The 23,828-nt window shown below is 44.2% G+C and overlaps 1 protein-coding gene across 1 annotated transcript in view; it reads right to left on the bottom strand.

Annotated features, from left to right (window-relative positions):
• The window catches only part of LOC105205807 (histone acetyltransferase KAT7), a 38,225-nt gene that overhangs the window by 1,665 nt on the left and 12,732 nt on the right, over nt 1-23,828 (bottom strand). Inside the window, exons 11-13 of the mRNA XM_011175327.3 lie at nt 9,207-9,300; nt 1,601-1,747; nt 389-495 (exon numbers count right to left, since the gene is read on the bottom strand). Of these exons, the coding sequence (XP_011173629.1) occupies nt 389-495; nt 1,601-1,747; nt 9,207-9,300 (348 nt within the window). The remainder of the gene's footprint in view (nt 1-388; nt 496-1,600; nt 1,748-9,206; nt 9,301-23,828) is intronic.

Here is a 23,828-nt window from a genome sequence, read left to right as displayed (position 1 = left end):
TAATTCTATCACGTAGAATTTTCACGACAGCGCTCGTGATGCCTCAGTTAAAAGTCTGAAAAAATATTATTCTTTATCTCGCGTTGTTATTTCGTATATATTTATCGCGTGATAAATGTAACGTGATTTGTTTGGATTATCATAGTCTCAATAAAAGTCGCGACGACGTTTTTCGCTCGAGGCGATCATCTTCGACGTTACGTTACGCCCGACACGAGTTCCTACTAACGTTATTCCTGAAATCGGACGCGATAAATCCCGACAAGCACGACGACAAGCGTATTCGCAGGAAAGAATGGACGATATCTTTCGCGGAATGAAGGGGAGCCGTACATGCTTGTTTATATACATATTTGTGCGGTAGATTACGACACAAAGGAGCGCTTACCTGTTTCTTGAGAATGATATGCTTGCCCTTCCAGTACTTCATCATACCGAGGGCCTGTAAAGTGCTGACAATGTCGTACGAGTCGATGGCCATTTCCTTGCTGATATCTGAAAGAAGAATTACCTTCTCTCTCTCTCTCTCTCTCTCTCTCTTTCGTGTGACAACGGTCTTCCCCTACCCCGTCGTTGAAAGTGAGAACTGTCGTCGATGGAAAAAATCTCGAAGGGACACACATAATAATCCAATCTTACAGAAGAAACTTGTTTCTCTCGATGCCAAACAGCAAGAGTAATAAAATTGACGGGGCCAGTAGAGACATACGCGATGAATAAAACATGTGAATTTATTACTATTTATATTTATGCATGGAGATATTTTATGTATGAAGAATACTATCAACAAGTAAAAAATGAACACACACACACACACGCGCGAATGTTTCGAGAAAAACATTTTCCTTTCTTAATAGCTTCTCTGATTAGTTACACAAATTCGACCATCGGATTTCCTCCTCGAATCGTTGATTAAAAATATACTTGTTCCTTGCATTCGTTTTGCATCGATTCGATTAATACTGAATTCATTTAACGTTGTTTCTGATATCAATAAAAATAAACTTAAACGAAGAGCTCGATAACAAGAGTCGTAAAAATGCAGGAAATGATGAATCATATATAATCTGCTGCGGTTTTCAGCGGCCGGGTGGTTTATCCCGGCCTCCGTGGATACAATTATTCAACCGCTAAAACCAGTTACGTTGGGAAAACTTGACCATCGGATCAATAACAATGTAGTATAAATCCTGTACCGACGATTTCCTCCTCTCGAGGGACAAAATCTAAAATAGATTCAATAATGTTCACCGAAATTGAACTATGTTACGCATATTGTACGGTTGTGCCAAAATGCCGGAATCAAATCTTGATTGACGTAACGAGGAGAGTAACAGATTGGCGGAAGTCTTCTCTCGCCAGATTTTCAAGAAGTTCCCGGAGAAGTTCTTTCGCGTATTATGCGACGAATGTAAATTTTCCCTCTACGAAAATTACGCTTTCGAAGGCAGGTGTTAAATCAGCGGTTCAAAGTGGACCTCCCGCGGAGTCGCATTAGCGTACTTTCAATTCGCGCATGAATATTCAAACGCCGCTCCGCAATACCGGAAGTCCAAACGGACTGACGGTCGGCGGCTGCGGCTGCTTCACGCTGACCTACCTTTTACGGAGATCTCCTTGCCGCCGAAATTGCAGAGATACTGCAGCAAAACGTCCTTCCAGTAGCTGCGATACGAAATCAGACCGAGGTCCGACAGCGGCTTCTCCGGTGAACCGATTTTCTTCTCGACCCTCGTCAGCAAGTAACCTGCGCAGAAAGTTGTCAAACGTGTTCAATTTATTCATTAAATATTTAATATGTACAGAGAAAGACGGTATTAAATATTAATAGAAAATTAAAACTACACTTCAAAAAATATATTTATGTTCGAATAAATATATTATATTTATTTTAACATCGTTTCCTTGATTTAAAAAATATTTCATAAGCTTAAAAATAAATTATTTTATACTGCTTAATGTTTATTTAAATCAAGGAAATGATGTCAAAATAAATACATGTACTTTAACATAAAATCTTTTTTCTTTTTTTCAGTGTAAAACAAGAAATTATATATGAAACAATGATAATCTTGCTTATATAATTTAATCTATTATAAGGGGATCCTACACTGAGGGAAATATCGACATTAGAGGATACAAAATTCTCCGAATTGGTTATATAAAAAAACTCTTTTACACGTTTAAAGTATACGCAAGAATGGTCGGATACTAAACTTGAGCTTAAAAACGAAAAAAAATTAAAAGTTATTGACATATCGTGTATGATTTTTTAATCTTTTTCGTTTTTAAGCTCAAGTTGAGTATTTCATTTATTCTCATGTGTATTTTGAACGTGTAAAAGGGTTTTCAATACAATAAAGCCAATTCGGAGAATTTTGTATCTTGTAATATCAATAATTCTGTCAGTTTAAAATCCCTTTAAAGAAAATTAAATTTCAGCAAAATAAATAAATATATAAAAATAAAATATTATATTTTTCGATAAATTAAATAATATTATATTTTTATTTTGATATTATAATATCACCTAAAGAGTACAATATGATATTTCGATAATAATAATAAAAAATCAAGTTTTAATTTTTGATTTAAAAATGTTATTTTCTATCCGATATTTTTTCCTTTCAGTACAAAAAAATTATTATTGAATAATGATAGAATTATATAAAATTCTTCACGTAAACAATGTCTGTTGAACTCAACATAATCTCATTTTAACATTTAACATTTTAAAAATATATTTTCAAAAATATCCTTTCTTCCGTGTGCTATTAAATTCATTTATTAGCGCAGTACAAGCTTCTCCCGCAGGTCTTAATAAAATTCATGCATCACTGCAAATCTCCTTATTAAAAAATAGAATAAAAGTTAAAATATTCAATAGCTCCATTTTAAGAAAATCGTAATTTCAGATAATTTGTGGTAATTCGATCAGTACAAAAAATACGGCATTCTTCAAGGTACTCGTATAGGGAGCAGCACATCAGGGAATAAAATTTCTACAGCGTAATTGGATAACGAAATCCTATTATATACTTAAAGTCGAGCGGACAAGTGGCGGTGGGCCCGACAGAAACGGACCCAGCCCTGGCTGGTCTGCTCCCGGTTGAACGTCCGTTCCGCCTCGTTTGTCCCAAGTATTCTGCGACGAGGCATCAAAGAAAAATGTATAGACAGCCGAGAGGAGAGGAAGAGACGAAAGAGAAAAAGAGAGAGAAGGCAACCCGAGGCGTTTCGTGCCGCGCGGCCTGCCCGCTTCGCTGGTGAATCGGCGAAATCGTCCGTTGCACGCCGTCCGTCCACGTCAATGGAATTATCCGACGGACCGGTTAAAAACCCGTTTTTCAGACGGCGACTTAAATGCCAGATCCAGATCTACCGCAACCCCGAGATCGATAACGCGCGCATTTAAACGCGCGTCGATGATCGATCGACGGGCGCTCTCTTATCAGAGACTGGCGGCTGAAAATCTACGATTGCGAAGTGTAAAGAGGACCTCCTTACTTGGGAAACATCGATTGAGAGTCCCCTTCCACGCTCGTCCCGGAGCACGACAACGTCGAAAATCGACTTCGCCCAAAGTTTCCGTTAAACGTCGACTCCGAGTGTCGTCGAAGGATGAAATCGGACGGAGTAAAATTTATAACGGGGCGGGCATTCCGCCCCCGTTTGGTAATCCTCGTCATTTTACGTCCGCGACGTGAATCTGAGAATTATCTCGTACGAAGACTCTTGCCGGAGTGACACAGAGTCACGGCGAGAAACTACCAAGAAGAGACGGGACTGATCCGCGGGATTCAAGGCTGGGATATGTAAAAGTCAATCTCGAAAGGGACGGGATTTAATGGACCTGCGCTATCTCTCTCTCTCTCTCTCTCTCTCTCTCTCTCTCTCTTTCTCGCGCGCGCGCTCTCGTTCGTTCGCGTTTTGCATGGATTTCGCGAACTCCGCAGCGAGCAGGTATAGCTCTGCACCTTGCATTATGTATAAACCGATCTTGTCGCGTGTATGCGTACGGTGTTAAGGATGTGAACGCGATGGATTCGCGATAGTATCCAGTCGCATATCGCGTTCTTCGCGTCGTCCTTGCATTCCCGAAATTACCTCCCGCTCCGCCGACAAGTTCAAAAGCCTCCTTCATTAGCAAAGTGATCCTCTCCCGCTGCCGTCCTTCGCCGAATAAATCTCGTCGCAGCCGAAAGACGTTTATTTAAAGCACCGAATGTGCCGCTTCCGCACGGCTGACGGATCAAAGAGCGAGATAATTAAGTGTTAAAAGATTACCCACGGCGCATCTTTGATTCATTGTCCCGAGTCTCTTAATCTCGAAATCTCTCTGGAAACGTTTATCTATCTCGCGTACTTCCGTACTCGGCCATCGATACAAAAGTTGACTTGCGTTTGTCTTGCGATTCATTTAGAACGTTAAGATACGATGAACGAAATAGGGACTAAGGAATAAACAACAGTTCAATATGTTGAACGAAGAATGCTTTATATGTTTTCTTTATTTAACATATTGAAGTTGTTCCTTATTCCCTGCTGCTATCGCCTGTGCGTTTCATTGTGCATTAGGCTTTAGGGCGCGGACACAATGGAAGGAATAAAGAACAGGAAACAGAGTACGGAACAGTTGAATATGTTGAATAAGGAAAACATATGAAACATTCTTTGTTCAACATTGAACTGTTTCCTATGTCTTATTATAGAAATGTATTAAGGATGGTCTTATGTAACACGAGGTCTCGATCGTTATTTACCAGCGATACATAAAAAAAATTTTCTTATTTTAATCTGACGAGATCCTTATCAGGATTTATCGAAATTATCTAAATCATTATAATTCAAACGTGACCTTTTATCATTCGTTAATAATTTCGTTATTAATAATGAAAAACCGAAACCACAGCGCAGTACTAATATGACAAAAAAGCACACCGTGTTTGCACATAAATTACCCTCTTTCTTACTTCTTCAGCGTAAATCCTCGCGCGATGTAAATACCGAAGTTACCCTAATAGGTGGAACCACAAGTTCCTGGCCAGCGCTGCTATTTAATAGCAAATACTTGACTTGGTTCTTGGGTGAAAATTTACCTACAGTAGCACTTTAGAGTTACAGTGATCCGTGAGATTCAAGCAGAGAGGAAATGTTTTGACAATTGATACGCTTTTGGAAAAGTCAACACCTGCGTATAAAAAATATTAATATCAGAGCAAGTATTTTATTTTTAATTATAAAGAAATCTCGGAGGAATATACCGCAATGTCTTTTATTCCAAAGTCAGCAGTCTGACATGCACCTCTCGCAGAGATCGACCGGGTCCGCTGAACGCTTCCTCGTCGAACGAGAAGCTTTAGGCCTCTTTATCCCGCGGACGAGAACAAACGAAGCGAGAGAGACATATCCCCCATAGCCTGACCAGGACATGCCGATCCCGCATCCACGTTTCCGTTCCCGTTCCAGGGTGTTCCCGGCCAGCGAAGGGTTCAACGACCATGCCGTTTCCATCTCCTCCACCTTCGCAGACCGCGTATCTCCGCCGGCAGAGAGGACACTTCTATCCTTCCCCTCCGCCCGCCTTCGGCACTCTGCGGCCTCCCCCCGCGCCTCCTCTCTCCCCTCTCCGTTTCGCCGCTGATTACTTTGGGAGGGTGGAACGCATTCATTACGCGTCCGTTCAGTTTGCAGACTTTCGGGATCGGCGTGTGTAGGTAAAGGATGGAAAGCGAAGGGAAAGGAGAGGGAGAGAATGGAGAACCGGCGGAGGGGAGGAAATTCGAGGGTGGAAATTCGAGAAAGAGGAAAACGGTGACCGCTGAGAGGTGGGAGAGAGAGGAAGATGGATCGACGGGGATGGAAGGGAGAAAGGGAAGAGAAAGAGAGAAAGAGGGAGAGGGAGGGAGAGAGAAACGTTCCAGTCTCGGGCAGGGTCGGCACGACGAAGGGCGCAGGGCGAACGAGGGTGCGAATCGCGAAAAGAACGCAAACGGTGAAATTGGGTACTGTTGAGGGTAGTTCGTTGCCCCGCGATCGAAGAATCACTGACTGAAGAGATTTACGACTCACCAGGAATATTTATCTTTCGTGCATTTCAGTGGAGTACCGACGGCAGAAGTCACGATGTTTCGCGAAATGGAATTTCAACTTAATTTAGGAACGATTCATAATTATCACGCGGTATATGCTTACTCGATGGTAGATAAAGCAATTACATTGGTGGAACGAAGAGAAAGTGTATCTCGATAAATGCCGACGAACTCGGAATTTTATAGTTTAATCGAAGCGATCCCAAAGTATCCGAACTGATGCTGATGTTGATGTTATACATTTCGAATTAGAAGATGCCCTCGCTAAAAATTTCGCTAAATCTTTTCAAAAGGGATCTCGTTCGTCTTCCTTCTCGTATTTATATTCAATAAACCCTAGTTTCTTTTTGTTTTAAATATTCCCATTTGATCTGCGAATTTGTTTTTAATTTTCGCATGAGAAGAGAATCAACAAGAGATTCTATCATTGGGCATGTTCATTTCGCTGCAGCTTAGGTTGTTAAATCGAAGCTCAACCCTTCCTTCCGCTCCCGACTGTAATTTCTCTCACTGAAACGAGAACGATCCGTCTTCAGGAGAGACATCGTGACAGCCTTGAGAGAGAGAAAAAAAAGAAATATCGCGTCAATGGGAGGACCAATTCGTCCGTCTGGCGGGATGATATCGCAACGAGATGCAGCACGTATCCCGCTCTTTGCCGCTTTGACGAAGGCGAGAGATGCCGCACGCCATGCCGACCCTGCCCAGTTGCAGCAGTGTTGCGGCGGTAACCCCTCACCGACTCTAACCCTCCCTTCCCGTCCTTTCGAGGCCCTCCCCCGCCGCGTAACTGGCGTGTACCCTTCGTCCCTAGGTATAGGGAAAGGGCGTCGGTGCCCCTGCCAATCCTACGTAGGGATAGTAGAGCGAGGTCACGAGAGGTCATACGATTCCGAGCCCTTCGGGCGCCCTGCGTCGAGCGGGGTGCGAGGAGACGAGTCGACGGTTGCGGGTGAGGGCGAAGGGGCGACGGGGGCGAGGGCAGCGGCGGCGGCGATGGTATAGGGCAGGTACAGGAAGCCTGTACTCTCTGTAGGGATCAAGGTGTGCGGAGGAGCGGTCGCCCAGGAGAGGAGGACGCGCCGCGTGCGTGAGACAGGAAGTGTGGGTGTACGCGTAGCCTGCACGCGTGTCTGCACGCGTGTACGCGACGTCGACGTCGGTGGCGGCGGCGGCGGCAGCGGCGGCGGTGGTAGGCGGTCGTAGGGGGGGTCGATCGATGCGGCGAGACGCCGGGCGTCGCACTTTCCACAGACCACTTCGTTCTCCAACCTAACGCTACATGGTTCACCATCCACCACTACCATCCCCGTTATCAGGGACGATACCGCTTCCGCAGTATCGATACGTGATCACTTTGATATTCGTAAACAAAAGTCAAATTTACGAATTTATGAAAGTGATGGGGAAGCAGCGACGTTTTTCTTTTTTACAAGAAATATTGTATATGAAATTGTTACGTATTAATGTTAACGCGCTGAAGCTGAGCTTCACTAGCCGATTGATAATGTTGTGAATGTTGTAAATAATATAACAATAACGATAAAAATGGAGAATGATAAAAGGTGCAAGAAATAGTACAGCGGAATAAAAAGATCAAAATAGTAAAAAAATATCCAAACTTTGAAAACATTCTCTTAAAAAAAAAAATTATTTAAATAAATTCAAGTACGTATAATATATGCTTTTACTAGAGCAATTTTGGATCTTGTAATTTAATGCTTAGGTAACCCTACACCCTGTATTTCTCTGCAGAAAAACAAACGTTATCGAATCCATTCGAGCAGGGGGCGCGATTCGGTATTTCGCGTAGGGGCGCGCGGGCTCGTAGCGCCGGCCTTGTACAGTCGAAATACAGCCGGCGGCGGAGTCGATGGCATCGACACTGGATGCAGAAGGGATGAAGAAAGAGAGAGAGAGAGGGGAGAGAGAGACAGAGAGACAGGGATAGAGAGGGGGTTGTCGTCTCGCTCGCGGAAAAGCCGGCGGGGTTGTGAAACCACCCTCCCCTGCTCTCACCTCCCCCGTCGACCGACCGACACACCACGACGGCACAGTACGTCGACCCTCGACCAACCAACTCCCGACGCACCTCCGCTCTTCCCCCTCATACTACTACCGGTAGTAGCGCCGCGATGCCCGCCACCGACGCCACCGACGCTCGGCATCAATGAAAATGACGTCACGGCAAAAAGCCCCGCGTTTAATTATCAAAGCTACGCGCCTCGCGCCGCGCGGCCGGCTCGCACTCGCGCGCGTGCACACGCGTGTCCGTCCGTGCGTACGTGCATGCGTGCATACATACGTGCGTACGCGTCGGCGGCGACGACGACGATGACGACGACGATCGTCGATGACGAGGAATCGCGCCGCGCGTCGAGTTCGTCGTGGAATTGGCACGCGAACGACGGGGAGAGGAAGCGGCGCGATCGCGCATTCCGCGGCGCGTTTAGCGTCAAACGCGCCCGCGGGACTATCAACCGCGATCTCGGATAAAAGTAATGGGAAATGCAAAATCAAGAAGGTAGACGTTAAGAATAAATAAGAAACACTTTAAACTTTGCACAACGAATTTAGGAACGTACATGTATCGTCGCATCTACCAGCTCGCTGATAGAAATGTGCGAATTATGAATCATATCCGATTCGATTCGAATTTACACTTCTATGGTTCGAATCTGAACCACTTGAAAGCTTCGAATCTAAGAGTTTCAAATACAAATTATATCATTCTTATGTAGGTAAAACTCTTTTTTATTTAATCTTTAAATTCGAATCAACAATAATGTTGATAATTAACAGTTAAGTTTCAACGATTCGATTCAGGTAAAATTTTGTTAATTCGCTTCGATACGAATTCAAAGAAAAAAAATGGAAATCAATTCGATACGATTCAACGCCAGGGTTGGTAAAAGTCATGTTTTAAACATGTTTAAAACATGACTTTTACCAACCCTGTTCGACGCTAAGGAACCTTGGCTCGCATATCTCTAATCTACCAGCAACGACGATGATTTGTACAAACGGCTATACTGATTCATGGAAAAAAAATGGAAATACAGTTCTTCGTCATCGCGAAATGCGCATATAATGTATTAATATATGTACACTTACTGAAGTCGATGAGCAGCCGGCCGTAACCTTGCCTCTGGTAAGGCGGCAGCGTTAGGATGCAGGACACGTTGTAATTTAGGAAGGAGTTCTTCTCCTGGAACACAAGCGTTAAAGCCTTCGGTTAACGAATGCATATGCGAGTCACGGAAGTCTAGTTAAAAGTACCGCATCGCTGCCGATTTATCGCCTCCAAGATTCTTGCAAATTAACGATTATTATCACGCGGGATAATTCGCGAAATCATTAATGCTGCTGAACTTTTATTAACGAAGAACGATGCTGCTGTCTCGCAGTATAGTTGCTTGTTAATAAAAGTTTAGCAGTAACACGGGGAGCAGCAAAGTTATATAAATGCATTCGGTATTAAATGTATGATCGATGATACTCACCGTCCACGAGCGCGAGTACATACACACGTCAGACACGCTCCACGAAAGTGTGTGACGTTAATGCAACGGAAATGCATCACGTTTTCGCAAGCGAGAAAGATAAGGACGCATATTCGCAACGATATATTTAGAATAAAATCCACTGCGATACCTGAGACATGATCTTTCCGGAGGAGCCAGACTCCATTACATATAGCTCGAAAAAATAATTCAAGATCACCGCGAGCCCTTCTCTCTCGAGAGACGTGTCTCTCGAGAATACCGGCATCAATTTTTCAACGTCATCTTATAACGGGCTCGCGGAACTCGCAAGGACCGTCGTCGTCGTCGTCATCGTGAGAATGCCCTGCGCTCTAGAGGAGAAAAGACCGCCGCAATTCCGAAAGAGTCTCACCCTCAGAAATAGAGCATCCGGCCACACCGAATAAGACTGTAAGTCCAGTATTTTTAACGCGGCCACGAGATGGCCGTGTGCAACGTCGGTGCGGCAGATTAGATAAAATCCCTTTTCGGACTCGCGACCTGTGTGTATCGACCATGTAAGTCGTCCATAATGAAAGCAACTGTAAGTTGCGAACTTTTCGAAGTGCCGCTGAAAGCAGGCGTGGAACGCATGCTCGAACTCGCCTTCGAGACCTCACTTATCGCACTTGCGAAATGAATGTCCGATATACAGGGTGTCTCGGTTTCTCCAACCGGTTATTCTATTTTCCTTACTGCGTACAACCGCAAGAGTTCCTTTTTCGTTTGTCATACCTAACATCATTTCCGCCTCCGAAACCCTTTGTGCTGAAAGGTATTTCTGAGCGGTCTTGTCCCGTGGCAGCACTAAGACGCGCGGCAATAAAGAATCGGTCCGCGACGTGCAAACGCGGTCCAGACGCGCGTCGTTCGAGCATCAATTTAGCATTGGACGCGTTCAGTGTCACTGGAGAAGATAGGCGTTGCGAGAAATGTGTCGCAAATGCACGAAAAATTGACGTCGCGAGAGAAAAGGGGAAGAGAATGGTTGCCGTTCGGTTAATCCCACCGGCGTGACGAAGTGCCATTTCTCTAGAGGCATTTTCGCGTGATAGTCTCGCGCATTTAAGCGCCACATTGAATTTAGCTGAATATAAACGATTTTTTAGCAGTCGGGGCAAGAACTGTTATACCCGATGTATTTTCCACGGTGAGCGCCTGACGTCGCAAAATGCTATTGCAATAGAATAATAGCCATCTAGCAGGCACAAAAGAAAACAAAATCCTCCCTTCAACCCTTTTCATCTCTCTCTTTCTCTCTCTCCTTTCTCCCGTCGCGTCGCGTCGATTCTCGCCGTGAAAGAGGAGCTTAATCTCTCAGCCGGGATTACAACTTATACTACGGAGACGGTAACTATCGTTTTCCCCGGAGTATCGCACATTCGAGAATATACCTCGTTGGGTGGACGAAAAGAGGTATTAGAACCGCGGTTATTTCTCGGGAATGAATTCGGATAGGATGATTGCTCAACGTGCGGTTTCCGCAAAATTAAGAGTCATCGCGCACCTGCCACGGCCTTTCTTTTCTCCCACCCTCTTTCTCTCTTTCCTTTACTTTTCTTCTTCCTTTTTTTCTCATACTTTAAATTTTGAATATTATTTCTTGCTAATGTCTCCTTTGCACTTAAAAAAATTTGATATTCTAGCAATTCAGTTTGAAAGTCCAACCGTAATTATTTTGATGACCTAACAAACTTATTTTCAGATTTCTATCCAACTAAATTTTTAGGTACAGCAAAATCGTTTTTTTTTGCGTAGAGAACGTACAATAATGACTTTATTCGTGATTTTAAGAGCAGTTTTTACAACCAATGCATAAATATAGTGCGACAGTAATAGTGTAATGTATAATAAATATCAATGCATAAATGAGTGTTCTCTACTCTTACATAATTCATGTATCAAATCTCGCGCTGCATACATTGTACATCATCCTTTATATTCTTATTATACAAAGAACGACATCAATTTTTCTTCTAGAATTATTCTGAATCTTTTTACTAAGATTTTTAGCAGGTATTTTTTTTTTAAATACCGGTACTATAATTCATAGTCAATCTTTATGAGTACAAATTGGACAGAAGTATAAGTTTAACTGGAAAGTAAAGAAGAAGCTTATTTCTTCATTAATTTCGGAGCTGCCGTATAACTCTTGCTAGCGCAATACGATTGACTATGAACCGTTTGATTGTGAACATCTTCAAATCGAAATTGCACACGTGATATGATTTTGGCCCAGGTACGATTTCAGCAAGTTTCCCCTAAGATCTATCTCATGTAGTGACGCAGCGCAATGACGCTGCGACACGGCTCTTTTTCCGGCACGAGGCTCATCCGCTCGTACGTTACATCCCGAGGATCCTTAAGCGCCTTGACACGCGGCGCTCGAACGGATGGTCTCGATGGTATTCGGACACCCGGTATTTCCGGCCGTGCTGTTGCTAACTGCCGAGGCAGCAACGGTCCGAAGGACACGACCCGCACTCGGTGTATGCGTGCACACGCCGGCCCACGTGTGCGTATTGGCGTGTTAACTCGGAGAAGTAGAAGAAGAAGAAGAGAGAATCGAAATAGGGATAGACGTGGCGAGAGCGAGGGAGATACGCGTTATACATGAAAAGGGGAAAGAGCAATGGGAGAAGAGGGAACTTTGGGCCCTGAGAGGGAGAGAGAGAAAGCAATCGCTCCGAGGGGTCCGTCTCCGTCAGAGGGATGAGGGGGGGACCAACCGCTACCAAGGATAAAATAGATTTTTCTCCTTCAGAGCATTTTGAAACAGGGATGTTGCTATAAATAGCACAATATCCGAGAAAGTATCGACGGTGGGATGCCTAGAAAGTACCGGCGGGCGATTCGTCGCGATGCCTGAAAAGTTTCGGGCGGACACTACTGATGTTTAAGAAACGCAACGCGATAGAGAAAGTATTAGTGATTTGTTAGTGTAGAAGGGCGACTACTAGTCTCGACGCGACGGTCGGTCGTCGGAGTTAAGTGAGACAAATCGACGGGAATGGAAATGAGTCAGCGAGCGGTTCCCAAAGACCGAGTCGTCTTCGTCGATTCTATTCGCCCATCGTTTCTTACGGGAAACGTCTGAAATATACAGGACGCCCCATCGATCTCAAAACGGACTAGAAATTTTTCTTCGTCGAAAGATTCGTTCATGGCTTCCCAAAAGCGGCGAGGCCACTGCGTCAAACACGAATTTCTCGTCGTTCTCTTTTACAATCGAGCCAAAACCTTCGATCGTGGCCAGACCTAACGAGGCTGAATAAATAGGAGAGATCCTACTGGGTCTCTGACTGTTGCGGATTGAAAAACGCTTCGCTGGTTCCGCGGAAAGCGTAGGGGGATCAAGAGAGAAAGAGAGGGAACAGAAGAAGAAAGAGATAACGCGAAAGAGAGAGAAAGAGAGCGAGAGAATCTGGGGCCCGTGACGTCCTTGGGCCTGGTAGTCTCCGAGCTGCTCAGGGCCGTCTCGACGTCCCCACCGACGGCACCGTGACGGAGGAGGCCATGTACTTTTCCTCCTTCAGCTTCGTCTCGCTCCTTTTCTCTCCCTCTCGGCCACTCGATCTCGTTTCCTCGCGCTGTCCGGTCGCTCCACGATGTCGTAAAGACGACGGAGCACTTTGTCAGCTCGTTCATTCGATTCGAAATCGGTCGGCGATGACAAACGCAGCGGGACTCGGATCAACGCGGCGATCGTAACTCCCTAAATCGGAACCGGTAAACTTTTAATGATTTCAGCGCTGCACCGAAGGTAAAATGTCCTAGTAAACGAACATGTAACGAAGTAGAGTCACGATTGGAGAATTTTTGTAATGTACGATATGTATAAAATAATGTAATTATACAATTAACTGAAATTAATCCACGGATGTAGAAGAGATCGATCACGTATGACGTGAAGAACAAGATAATTGACTGAATATAATTAGATGTGATGTTTAAAGATTGCAATTAGTTTTTAATTATAAAAAGACGCATTTAAGATTAATAACAACAAATATACTCTTACTCCGTGTAAGAGTATAGAGGCTTGTTCGACAACTTTGGAACGTTTATCGTATAACTACGTCAATCAATGAAATGTGCATTGTCTTCAGTAATAATACATCGGTTTCGATCAATAAGAATATCCCCCTTTTAATCGAAATCACTGAAAGACCGTGAATAGTCACTGATGATCACAGCTATAAATACAGTACTGCGGATCGATGAATAATACACGTGATTCCGTTTTAAAGAGTAGATTGCGCGAGGCGCAAATTACAATATTCGAATCGCCGCTATTATTACTTGACCAATCCAATTTTCGCAATTACTCCGCGTTTCATTCCCTTCTTTCCGATATATTACACTCGGTGTTTATCGAGCTCAGTCAGCTCCCGGCTGTCACACAAGATGTTAATTGCGGCAGGATTTATGGTCCCGGCAGTTTACCATCACGCTTACGGTACACCGGACGCACATTCCATTTTGTTCGCGATATGCACATGTCAAGGACTCTCCGTGCGGAATTCTGACTCGTGTGCGTCAGTAATCGTGGCACGGTCCTCGTGGGCCGTCCTGGCGTAGGAGAGGAAAGTGCAGTCCTCTCGGCCGAAGAGGCAAGGTACAGCTTCTTTCATGGATATATAGTTCGCCAGAATCGATACTGGCACTTCTCTCTCTCTCTCTCTCTTTCCCTGCTGCCCTCTCATCTCCCTTCATCTCCGGAACACGGCAAGGTGGCGCATAGAGTAACGATCGCGGGCCGCAGCCACGGCCCACGGTCGCGCTCTACGTGCGAGAGAGGAATAAAACAGATCAATGATCGTAACGATATATGTACGTCTCTCGGCGACCAACCGCACCATCTGCGCCGTGGAAACGATACTGTATATGTACGCGCGCAACCATACGTGCACATCACAAATGCGTGAATACGTATACATGCACATGTAAGTTTCTCTCTCTCTCTCTCTGTCTCTCGATTAGCTTAGCTGGCCTAACGAGTAGTCCAAATAGTTTCATCAAAGATCCACGACGGCGGACTCGCGCTACGTGATCGAACCGCACGAACCGTGACGATTCAATTCCGAGATGAAGTAACGAGAATTCGAGGCTGCGAGGCACAGCGAGAAGATTCGGAACAAAGGAAGCAAGAACTCGCAGAAGAGCGACGATTAAATTTGGAAACGAAAACGTAGCCAAAAAGCGAAAACATTGTGTGAAAGCACTGACGAAATAGGAGGTAAAATAAATTTGAGTGAGCGTATTGAAAAATACGGTGTAATAGAAAATAGAAAATTAATTCTGAATAACGCACATGAGTACAATGTGAGCGAAATCATCACTTTTGGAAGTTCATAAATAAAAAAAAAAGAAATTATTAATAGATCCCTACGGAGAAAAGTAAGAAAGATCTATAGTTTGATTTTCATTTATATATTTTTATTACTTTTTATAAAAAATGTCAATATTTTACACAAGTATCTTTGTTGATTTAAAATAAATAGAAATCTCCTTAAAAAAAAATTTCTAGAAAAACTTGATCAAAAACTTGATTTAACAAAAGATCTGTATACTAAAAAAAGAGTTTGGTAATGGCTATCAATCAAATGTTGAGTGTAATAATGCTAATTAAATATTTGATTAATGTAACCAAAAATAATTAACTTTTCTAAATATTTAATAAGTATAATCAAATTTAAATTAAAATTATTTAGTAAAGTAAAATTATTTTTAGTTGTAGTAACCAAATATTTAATCGGCATTATTTCACTCAATGTTTGATAGCTATTGCCAAACTCTTTTTCCAGTGTAGTTTCTCATCTTGTTTCTTTTGTAAATTTTTATTTTGATTACTGTTTATAATAAATATCAATATTTTATATACAAATATCTTGACTGATTTAAAATAATTCACGCGCGCGCGTGTAAATAGATATCTCCTTTTCCAAAAAAATTTCTGAGAAAACCAAAAACTGATTCGAATATAATTGCCAGATGACCAGAAACTAATCAGATATTTTTTTGCCTAGTCATCTTCGAAACAAGTGTGAGCCAAATCGACTAGGACGTATACGAGTATGTACAGCTACAGTAATACTGACTGGTAACCAAGAAATTTCTGTTCAATTTTACCGGTTATATTCTAGCTTATTTTCTATTTGGGTTCCAACGTTGTACTTTCGCATCGATCGGCGGTTAGTTTTAAATCGCGAGACGGTGCCGGAAATAATCGCGCGCGGAGTGAGAACCATCGCCTCGAGTGAGAGAACGTGCGACGCGTGTCGATGGCATTTCAACTCGCGGTTATATGCATTCGCATACAATTCACAGTTCCCGGAGTGAGATAGCGGAGTGGGCGTTAAATTAACGCCGAGTATTCTTTTTCGATCAATGAAGCGCGCAGACGGGCGGCTCGTTATCGTTCATTAAAGATCCCCCCGGTGCCCGATTGATCGCAATTTCTGCAGACTCGCGTACCCAGAGCGGACGCGAGACCCGAATTTAATTGTCCCTTGTAATTCTATTGTCCCTGTTACGTGATCTGTTTTATATCGCTATCTATTTTCCAGCACGAAGCTAGAAAGAACGAATCGCGTAAAGTAAACGTCGAGAGCCAGAGACGTTGCCTATAAATCTGAACGAGTCGTTTCCCTTTTCTGTCTGTATATCGTATACATACGACGGCACATATAATTCGCGCAAGAAGAAACCGGATCGATACGCATGTCGTTACACCCGCGAATCATCATCATCATCATCCTCACCGACCTCGCCGACTCGTCTCGAGCGAATTCACTGAATGCAGAAAGGAGAGACATTCGATGACGATGACGGCGACGACGTGGCGTCGCTCGTAAAAGACTTCCAATCGGTCAGTATCCTTTCCCGCGTATCGTAAAGCGTGCCCGGATAAACGGGCACGTGCGTCGACGGGAAGGGAAAAGCTGCGAGACTGATTGTGAGAAAGGGAAAAAAAGAGATAGAAAGAGGAGGAACAAGCGCGGAGAACTTATTGGAACGCGCAAATCAGCAGCAAGCAAAGCACATTCGTCGTACATACGCATATCTCCTTTGTCTCTCTCGCGTGTCGCTTATAAACACATCGGCGACGACGACGACGACGACGACGACGACGACAATGACGTTGGTGTGTCGTTCAACGCGTAGGTGAACGAACGTCTGCGAGAGAGCAAGACAGAAGAAGGTAAGAGAAGGAGAAAGATACATCGAGAGAACGCTCGTTCGCGCGGATAAGGCGAATCAAATAATTGTGTTCGACCACGGGCAAAGTTTGTGCCTCGCTGTAACTGGACCGTCTCTCGACTCCCCCCCCCCCCTCTCTCTCTCTCTCTCTCTTTAACAATCGGTCTACAAGCCCCTCTTTGAGAGACCCTCCGGTGTCCCTCGACAAGAAGCAATTAATCAGAATTCTAGCCCTGTGCATCCAAGCGGAAAGGCCGTAGCGAGCACTATAGAGTCTAGAGTACGTCTTGAAAATTTGTAATCTCCGCATATTTGTATATTTTTTAATTATACGTACAATCATGAAACTAATTTTCTAGGACTATTGGGAGTGTATTTTGTGCTATAAATTAAAAGTATATTTTTCATGGAAATTCATCACTAACAAGGGTTTCACTACCATTTCTCAGTTTTCTCTAAAAAATAATATTTGTAGCATAAAATATATTCCTATATCCCATGTCCGAAGAATTAGTTTCGTTGTTACATAGCAACTGCACGTTAATACATATATAATTTTTTCAAAAGCCAAATTGATCAAGTCCATAAAAATAAAATGTAGAGAAAATCTATGAAAGTCATGAAATTAAATGAACAGAAAGACTCGATCAATTTGGCTTCTGTATCGTCAAACAGTACAACGTCAATAAACAATCGATCCATAATGTTCCATCGCTGCATGGACAAAAACATTGGCGGATGATCCTTCTAATGGGCACACGTTTGCAGAGCGTCGCATTTGCAAGGCGTCGCGTCGCGTCGCGTCGCGTCGCACGAAGACAAAGTTCTTCCGCGATGCTCCGCTGCTCGTCTCTTATTTTTAATCCGCCAACTTTCCTCTGGGAAATACTTATCCTCGCATAATAAATAACATGTTTCCTACAGTTCCCTCTGCTACCTTCTTCTTCTTCTCTTTTTCTCTCTTTCATCTCATATCTTACGCACAATGGCGCTCTCTCGTGTATTGTTGCGTGAGGTGTTTATGGAGCGTGTAAGGCGATCGCGACGCGACTCGTAACGATCGGAATTTTCGCGGCCGCTTATTTATGATGCCGGCGCCGGTGGTGCCGTCGTTCTGTCATCGGAACTTGGGAAAGACCGGTCGCAGAATCGGCTTAACGGGGCAGACGGCATAAATTTCCACTTCGATAATTGGATATTTACGAGGTGGATTCGCGCGTAAATGGAAATTAACCCTGAAACATCATTTTGATTTGTTTTCTCTCTTTTCGATCGGGAATATCAGCCCTAATCTCCTAATAAGCGCGTCATTTTTCAATTGATACGGAGCGTCTTCGCGTTTTTTTCCGCGACGAAAGTTCGATACGCATGGGCAAACGAAAACTTTTTCGCAGCAGCCGATTGCCGTTAAATTAAACGTACTCGACCGAGCGGAACGGTAGATAAAAAATTCATCGAATACTCTCCTGAGGGATCGTAGCCTGTCATCGGCATGGTTGATTTTTTGCCGTTGCAATTGCAAGCGTATTGGATTAATAAAACCTATTTGTAACATTACAGCGACTATCCGTGCAGCAAAAACATTTTTTTATTTATCTTATCTATGAATTTCATAAAAAAAAAAAAAAACAATTTGATTTAAATCTACGAAAAACTTATTTTTTCCCATTTTCTTGTCTCGATTTTATTGATATTATTAAATGGATGTTAATTGATAAAAATTTCATCTTTAACTATTAAATATTAGAATTTTAAGTAATTTCTGGAATTAAATGACAACTTGTTTGTTTTTAACTTTTATGTGTACCAAAATTTATTATTTTAATACAAAAAGTTACGTAGTTAAAAGAAAAACTTCATTTAACTCATTTCTTCATTGGTTAAATTACTTTCAAAGTAAATAGCGTGAAACCTAGTAAATAATAAACTAAATTTGAGTCAAACTTAACATTTCTCGATTTAAATTGTTTAACCCCAATTATTTAATTAAATTACCAATATATTTAATAGGAGTAATGGCGACCTATAAAAATGATTAAAAATAATTTAAATTGGATACAATTAACTATTCAATTTAACAGACTTTTACGGCAGGAAATGCTTATGCAGGAATGACGGAATCTATATTTAAGAATTAGCATTAGTCGCGATCGTGATAGGCAGTAAAGACTAGAATACGAGCTTTCTAGGAAAAGTATCTGTTAAAATATCAGTTGCGGGAAAAATATGACTCAAGGAAATTAAACGAGATACGTGAGAATTAGACGGCATATGTATGAATTATCCCGAATCGCTTGGTCATGCGCGAAAGGAGGCGGTGTGAGCGTGGCTTAATGGTTGTGCAGCTCCTCGCGACAGTCACTTCTATATTTAGATGCACCGAGTTTCCTCCTCCACTTTCTTTATGCCGAACAAAGCGTTCCTGTTAACACACGGGGTGTACGCGAAGTCTTATCGCGGCATTTCCAATGTAACCGCGTGTTTCGGTCGATGAGTTATCCGTTCCGATGCGTCGTCAAGAGGTATCGAAGAGCCTCTCCTTCCGCGAATCGTGACGAACCTCCTCGTCTTCGAATTAGATCGCTGCTTCATCACGTTCTCGCATTAGCATGTGATCGTGGCATTTTAGCGTCGTCGGTCGAACGAGACCACCGTGTAGAACAGAGCCGCATCCGACACGTGGCTTCTCAAATTTTACAATTATATCGTTTACGGGACGGGAGAGTAGATAAATTAAGTGGCTCTCTAGTACTTCCCAGCGCGCTCTCGTCGCTGCGGGGAAATTATTCCGCGAATTCGGCTTGCGGTGTAGCAGCAAGGATGGGAAATGATTACGAGCGAGCAAGGATTATAACGTACGGCGAGCCCTGCTCTCGTCCGGAGAAAAATTCTTCCCCGCATGAAGCCGGGCAAATCGAAGGAAATGCAGAAACGACCGTTCCGAAAATTTTCATCCCCGGTGTGCGCGAACAATGGGGTATACGCGTCGTCTCGCAGGCGATCCATTGGATTTCGAAAAAACGAACTGTGGTCGACTATGGCTTCGGCTTATTCGTCGCGCACTCTCGTCCTTCCAAATCCGAGCCGAACCGTTATTACCTGACCGTACTCCTTTGTCCGCTCTGCAGAAACAGAGGATCTATTAGTTACTGCCGTTTCATTCCTTTTTTTTCTCTTGTTAAAACGGTGATCCTATTGGGGTGCGCTCGTATCGCGAGATATATATATATATACTCGTATAAAAAAAAAAAAAAAAAAAAAAAAAAAAAAAAAAAAATCTGAACGTGCAAAATTAAAAATGCGACGAGCAGGTGCGGTGCAAGAAGAAGTATCTCGCTCGCGTCCCACGCGGTCTCCTCCTCTTCATTCTTCCCTTTTTCTTTCAAGACACCTTGTAGACGGCGGCCATCGATCCGGCGGTCTATTCGAAAAAAAAAGAACGGGGGAGAAAAAACCCTCCCAAGTTTGCTCGATCTGAGCCGCCGTGAGATGATGCTCTTATAGCCGCCCTCCCGAGACTTTCGTAAGTTTCAATAATGTGCGCGCTCGACGACATCCAGGAGTAAAATGGCGAAAGACAGAGATCCCGAATAATTGCCTACTCGACCAAATCAATTGCTGTACGAAGGAAATGAAGAGGCTGACAAGTGTGTACATATTAAACTTAATTTTTCCTTCATGTTTCTTTGATAGATCTTAAATTTTGCTCGTTTATCTTATGACGCTTGAAAAATGTTTTATGTAATTATTTAATATTTGCGGAATTTGCCACGTCAAAGGATGATTCAAGAGTGAAAATCTAGCGAACCGATCAATAATTTATTATTGAAGCAGTTCGGAGTCCATTAATTCTGCAGACGAAAACCACTCATCTGCCGATGTATAAGCGCGCTTAACTCCATTCACGCACACGATTTACGTACACACATCACGAACGTAACGAGAACCGGGTGCATGCGGGTTTTCCCCGCGAGAAAAGAGAATGGGACGACGCCCCAGGAATTTCTCGCGTCGTTATCGTAATCGTCAGCGCAAACGTTCAGATCAGTGACTGGAAAGAGAGAGAGAAAGAGAGAATCCAAATCAAGATTCTTATCGACGAGAGCATTAGTTGCCGCCGAGACCGCGATAAGTATGCCACCATAGATTTCCTTTTCCATGGGAACCAGAGGAGAGCGTCCCGAAGAACATCGTCGGCGGGAATGGGGAAAAGGGGGAGAGATCGCGGAAACACTCTTGTAGATGTACATTCGGCGGGATTTGGTCGCACGAACAGCAGTACTGTCTGGCATCGATCGACCCCAGTCGGGGCGAGGTTTTACCGGTTAAGAGAGACTGAGAGAAACCGGGAGAGAATGAGCGAGCAAGAGAGAGAGAGAGAGAGAGAGAGAGAGAGAACGCGGGGGTGGATAAGGGAATAGGGGATGGCTGGAGAGTTGAACGGATGGCGGCGGAGGGCGAGCCTACCCCAACCTCTTCTCAACGAAGCGAGGCGCGTATAGTATCGACGATCTCTACTACTACTACGCGTACTACTCTCTGACGGTACTACCCTACGTCATCCCTTCTCTGTGTCCCTTATCCCTGCCTGCTTGCCTGCCTGCAATTCCCAGCAGCCGCCCTTAGCGTCTCCTCGTCCTCTCGTTCTCGGGCCACCGTCTGCGGGATATTTTTAAGGAAAATTGCCCGACCCTCGTGTCCTTCGTCCTTCTCACCCTCCTACCCCGCCCGCCCGCCCGCCCGTCTGCCCGTCTCGTCTCGTCTACACCACTACACCGTCTCTTTCATCCTTTTCGCTTCCTCCCTTTTGCGGTGGTTCCTGCGCGCGACCCTTCTCCCGCGCTGATGCTTTTCTTCCGTCCACCCGGGAGCCCTCAGTCTGTTCCTCCTTCGAGCCTCGGGGAGCTCTCGTCTCCTGGAAAATCCCCCTGTCGGCCTCCTCGTCCTTTCCTCCTCGCCCTGATCGCCGCCCCTTCCGAGTCCCCCCCCCTCGAGGGCTTGCTCGAGGAGCTTCTCGAAGAATTCCCGACATTCTGCTCCTCCGTGACTCCGTCCGCCGGATTATGAAATTGCGAGAACGGATACTTCCGATCGCTGCGATCGATCTTCCTGTCAGGTTGGTGCAATCGCCCGTGCTGCCCGGAACAAGAGGAACAGTTTCGACGAACGCGCGAGACCCATCCGAGCGATCGCTACATCTGGTGCACAGTACGCATTGATCTATTAACGTTATCTATTCCAGGCTAAAGGCAAGATATTGTAGCAAAATTGTAAAAAGTAATTTTAACTATTTCAGTCTCATCTCGATCGGTAGTTTCTATCATAAAACAAACGTTCGTCGTGTTTTTGCCGATCGTCTTTCAGCCAAAATCCGACGAGAGGCTGAAAGGTGGACCAAAGATTTCGGTACACTGTTGTCCCGTCTCGCCTTTTTCCCGCCATTCGCCTTTCCTCTCTGACCCGTCATAAAGCACGTGTATAAATGCCCCACTGAGAGGACCCCCGTCTGTCTATTTATTATATTATATACGCCGGATGAGGTTTTCTCTCGTCGGACCCTTCACAGGTCCAAACCGCTCTCGTGAAGGGCACAGGTACGTCGTCGCGTCAGCCCGACTCCACGTTCACTCTCTTTCTCTTCCTCTCCTTTAATCTTCTTCCCTCGTCTTCTTCGTCGCCCGCTTCTCTCTCTCGCTCTCTCTTCTTTTCTCGTCCTTCCGCGCCCTCCTTCTCGCTCCAACGCTCCCTATGCATTATTCAGGATATATAACGCGCGGAGCCGTCCGTGACGGGCTAACTGGCGCACCGCCGGAAGTTAGGCAAATGAGTCCTGAGCGACCGTGGATCGTCGCGTTTCCACGGAAACCGCGTCCGCGATTTTTCACGCCCTTTCCCGCCCAAAGTGGAAACATCCTGTCGGGTGTTTTATCTCGCAACTTCCACGTCGCGCGGATACCAGATAGCCCTGCGACTACCGGGGATCCCGATTGGCTGGGAGGGGCAAAGGATCTTTTGCAGCGGGGGCTAAGTAAAATTTCAAGTGAATACGGATCGAAAGTTCTTGTTGTTGACGCGCATTTTCGTCTTTCATAATAATAATGTTATATTACTGCGTGACGATATCGGGATAAATGAGCATCAAAGGCGTAATTTATAATCTGTGATGAACACACACACACAAATGGAACCAGCTACACCGCTCGCGATGTCGACAACGTTTTTATTCGCCGCTTATTTTCTTTCGCTATCGTCGTCCCTATCTGAACGAGGATTGAATTTCACTGAACTCCCACGTCGGGAAGAATATCCATCTTTCTCTCTCTTTATTCCTCCCCCTCTTTCTCTCTTTTTCTCTTTCTCGCCGTCCGGAACAGGTACCTCGTTGATGCACTCAGGAAAAATAATACCGCGCTGTGCTTGCGTTCCGAATGCGAGTACATATGGACTCACAAACATCGCTCCGGCTCAAATTTACTCAGATAGCACGCAAGTAGTATCGCAGCTGCGAAACGAGCAGACGCGTTTCCATCGGGCAAACGAAAATTCGCGCATAAAAGTTTTTATTAACTCACGCTTGCAAAAGCCTACGCTTTTAACGAAAAGCAACCGATAGTCCAGGAAAATCATAACATCTCAATTTCATTTTTTAATTCTCTTTTTCGCGTTATGCGTTCCGCTTCACGCGTTACACGGATAGTCTGCTTCTTTTCAATTTGGATAGCCTTCCCGATTTTTCGTCCGACGGACTTTCACGCCTCGAGAAACCCTCTTCGAGATCCTATCCGATATCTCTTCGTTTTTTGCGATCGTATAGTGTAAACAACAGTGTTGCAACCACTGATGCTCGCACGTATATGCATGTTCCGCTGCCAGTCATCGTCCTCTTATTTTTTTTTTTGTTCTCTTGCACTGGTTACTCTAGAATATTTACGTAAGAGGATATGCCATCGTCTCGTTTACTCGTGACTCCCGCACACTTCTCTTCCTGCCCGAATCGAATGCCTGCACC

Source organism: Solenopsis invicta, chromosome 5, assembly GCF_016802725.1.
Source record: "Solenopsis invicta isolate M01_SB chromosome 5, UNIL_Sinv_3.0, whole genome shotgun sequence".
In the NCBI taxonomy this organism is placed as follows: Eukaryota; Metazoa; Arthropoda; class Insecta; order Hymenoptera; family Formicidae; genus Solenopsis; species Solenopsis invicta.
The sequence above is the reverse complement of the archived record's forward strand: the minus strand, read 5'-3'. Positions and strand labels throughout refer to the sequence as shown.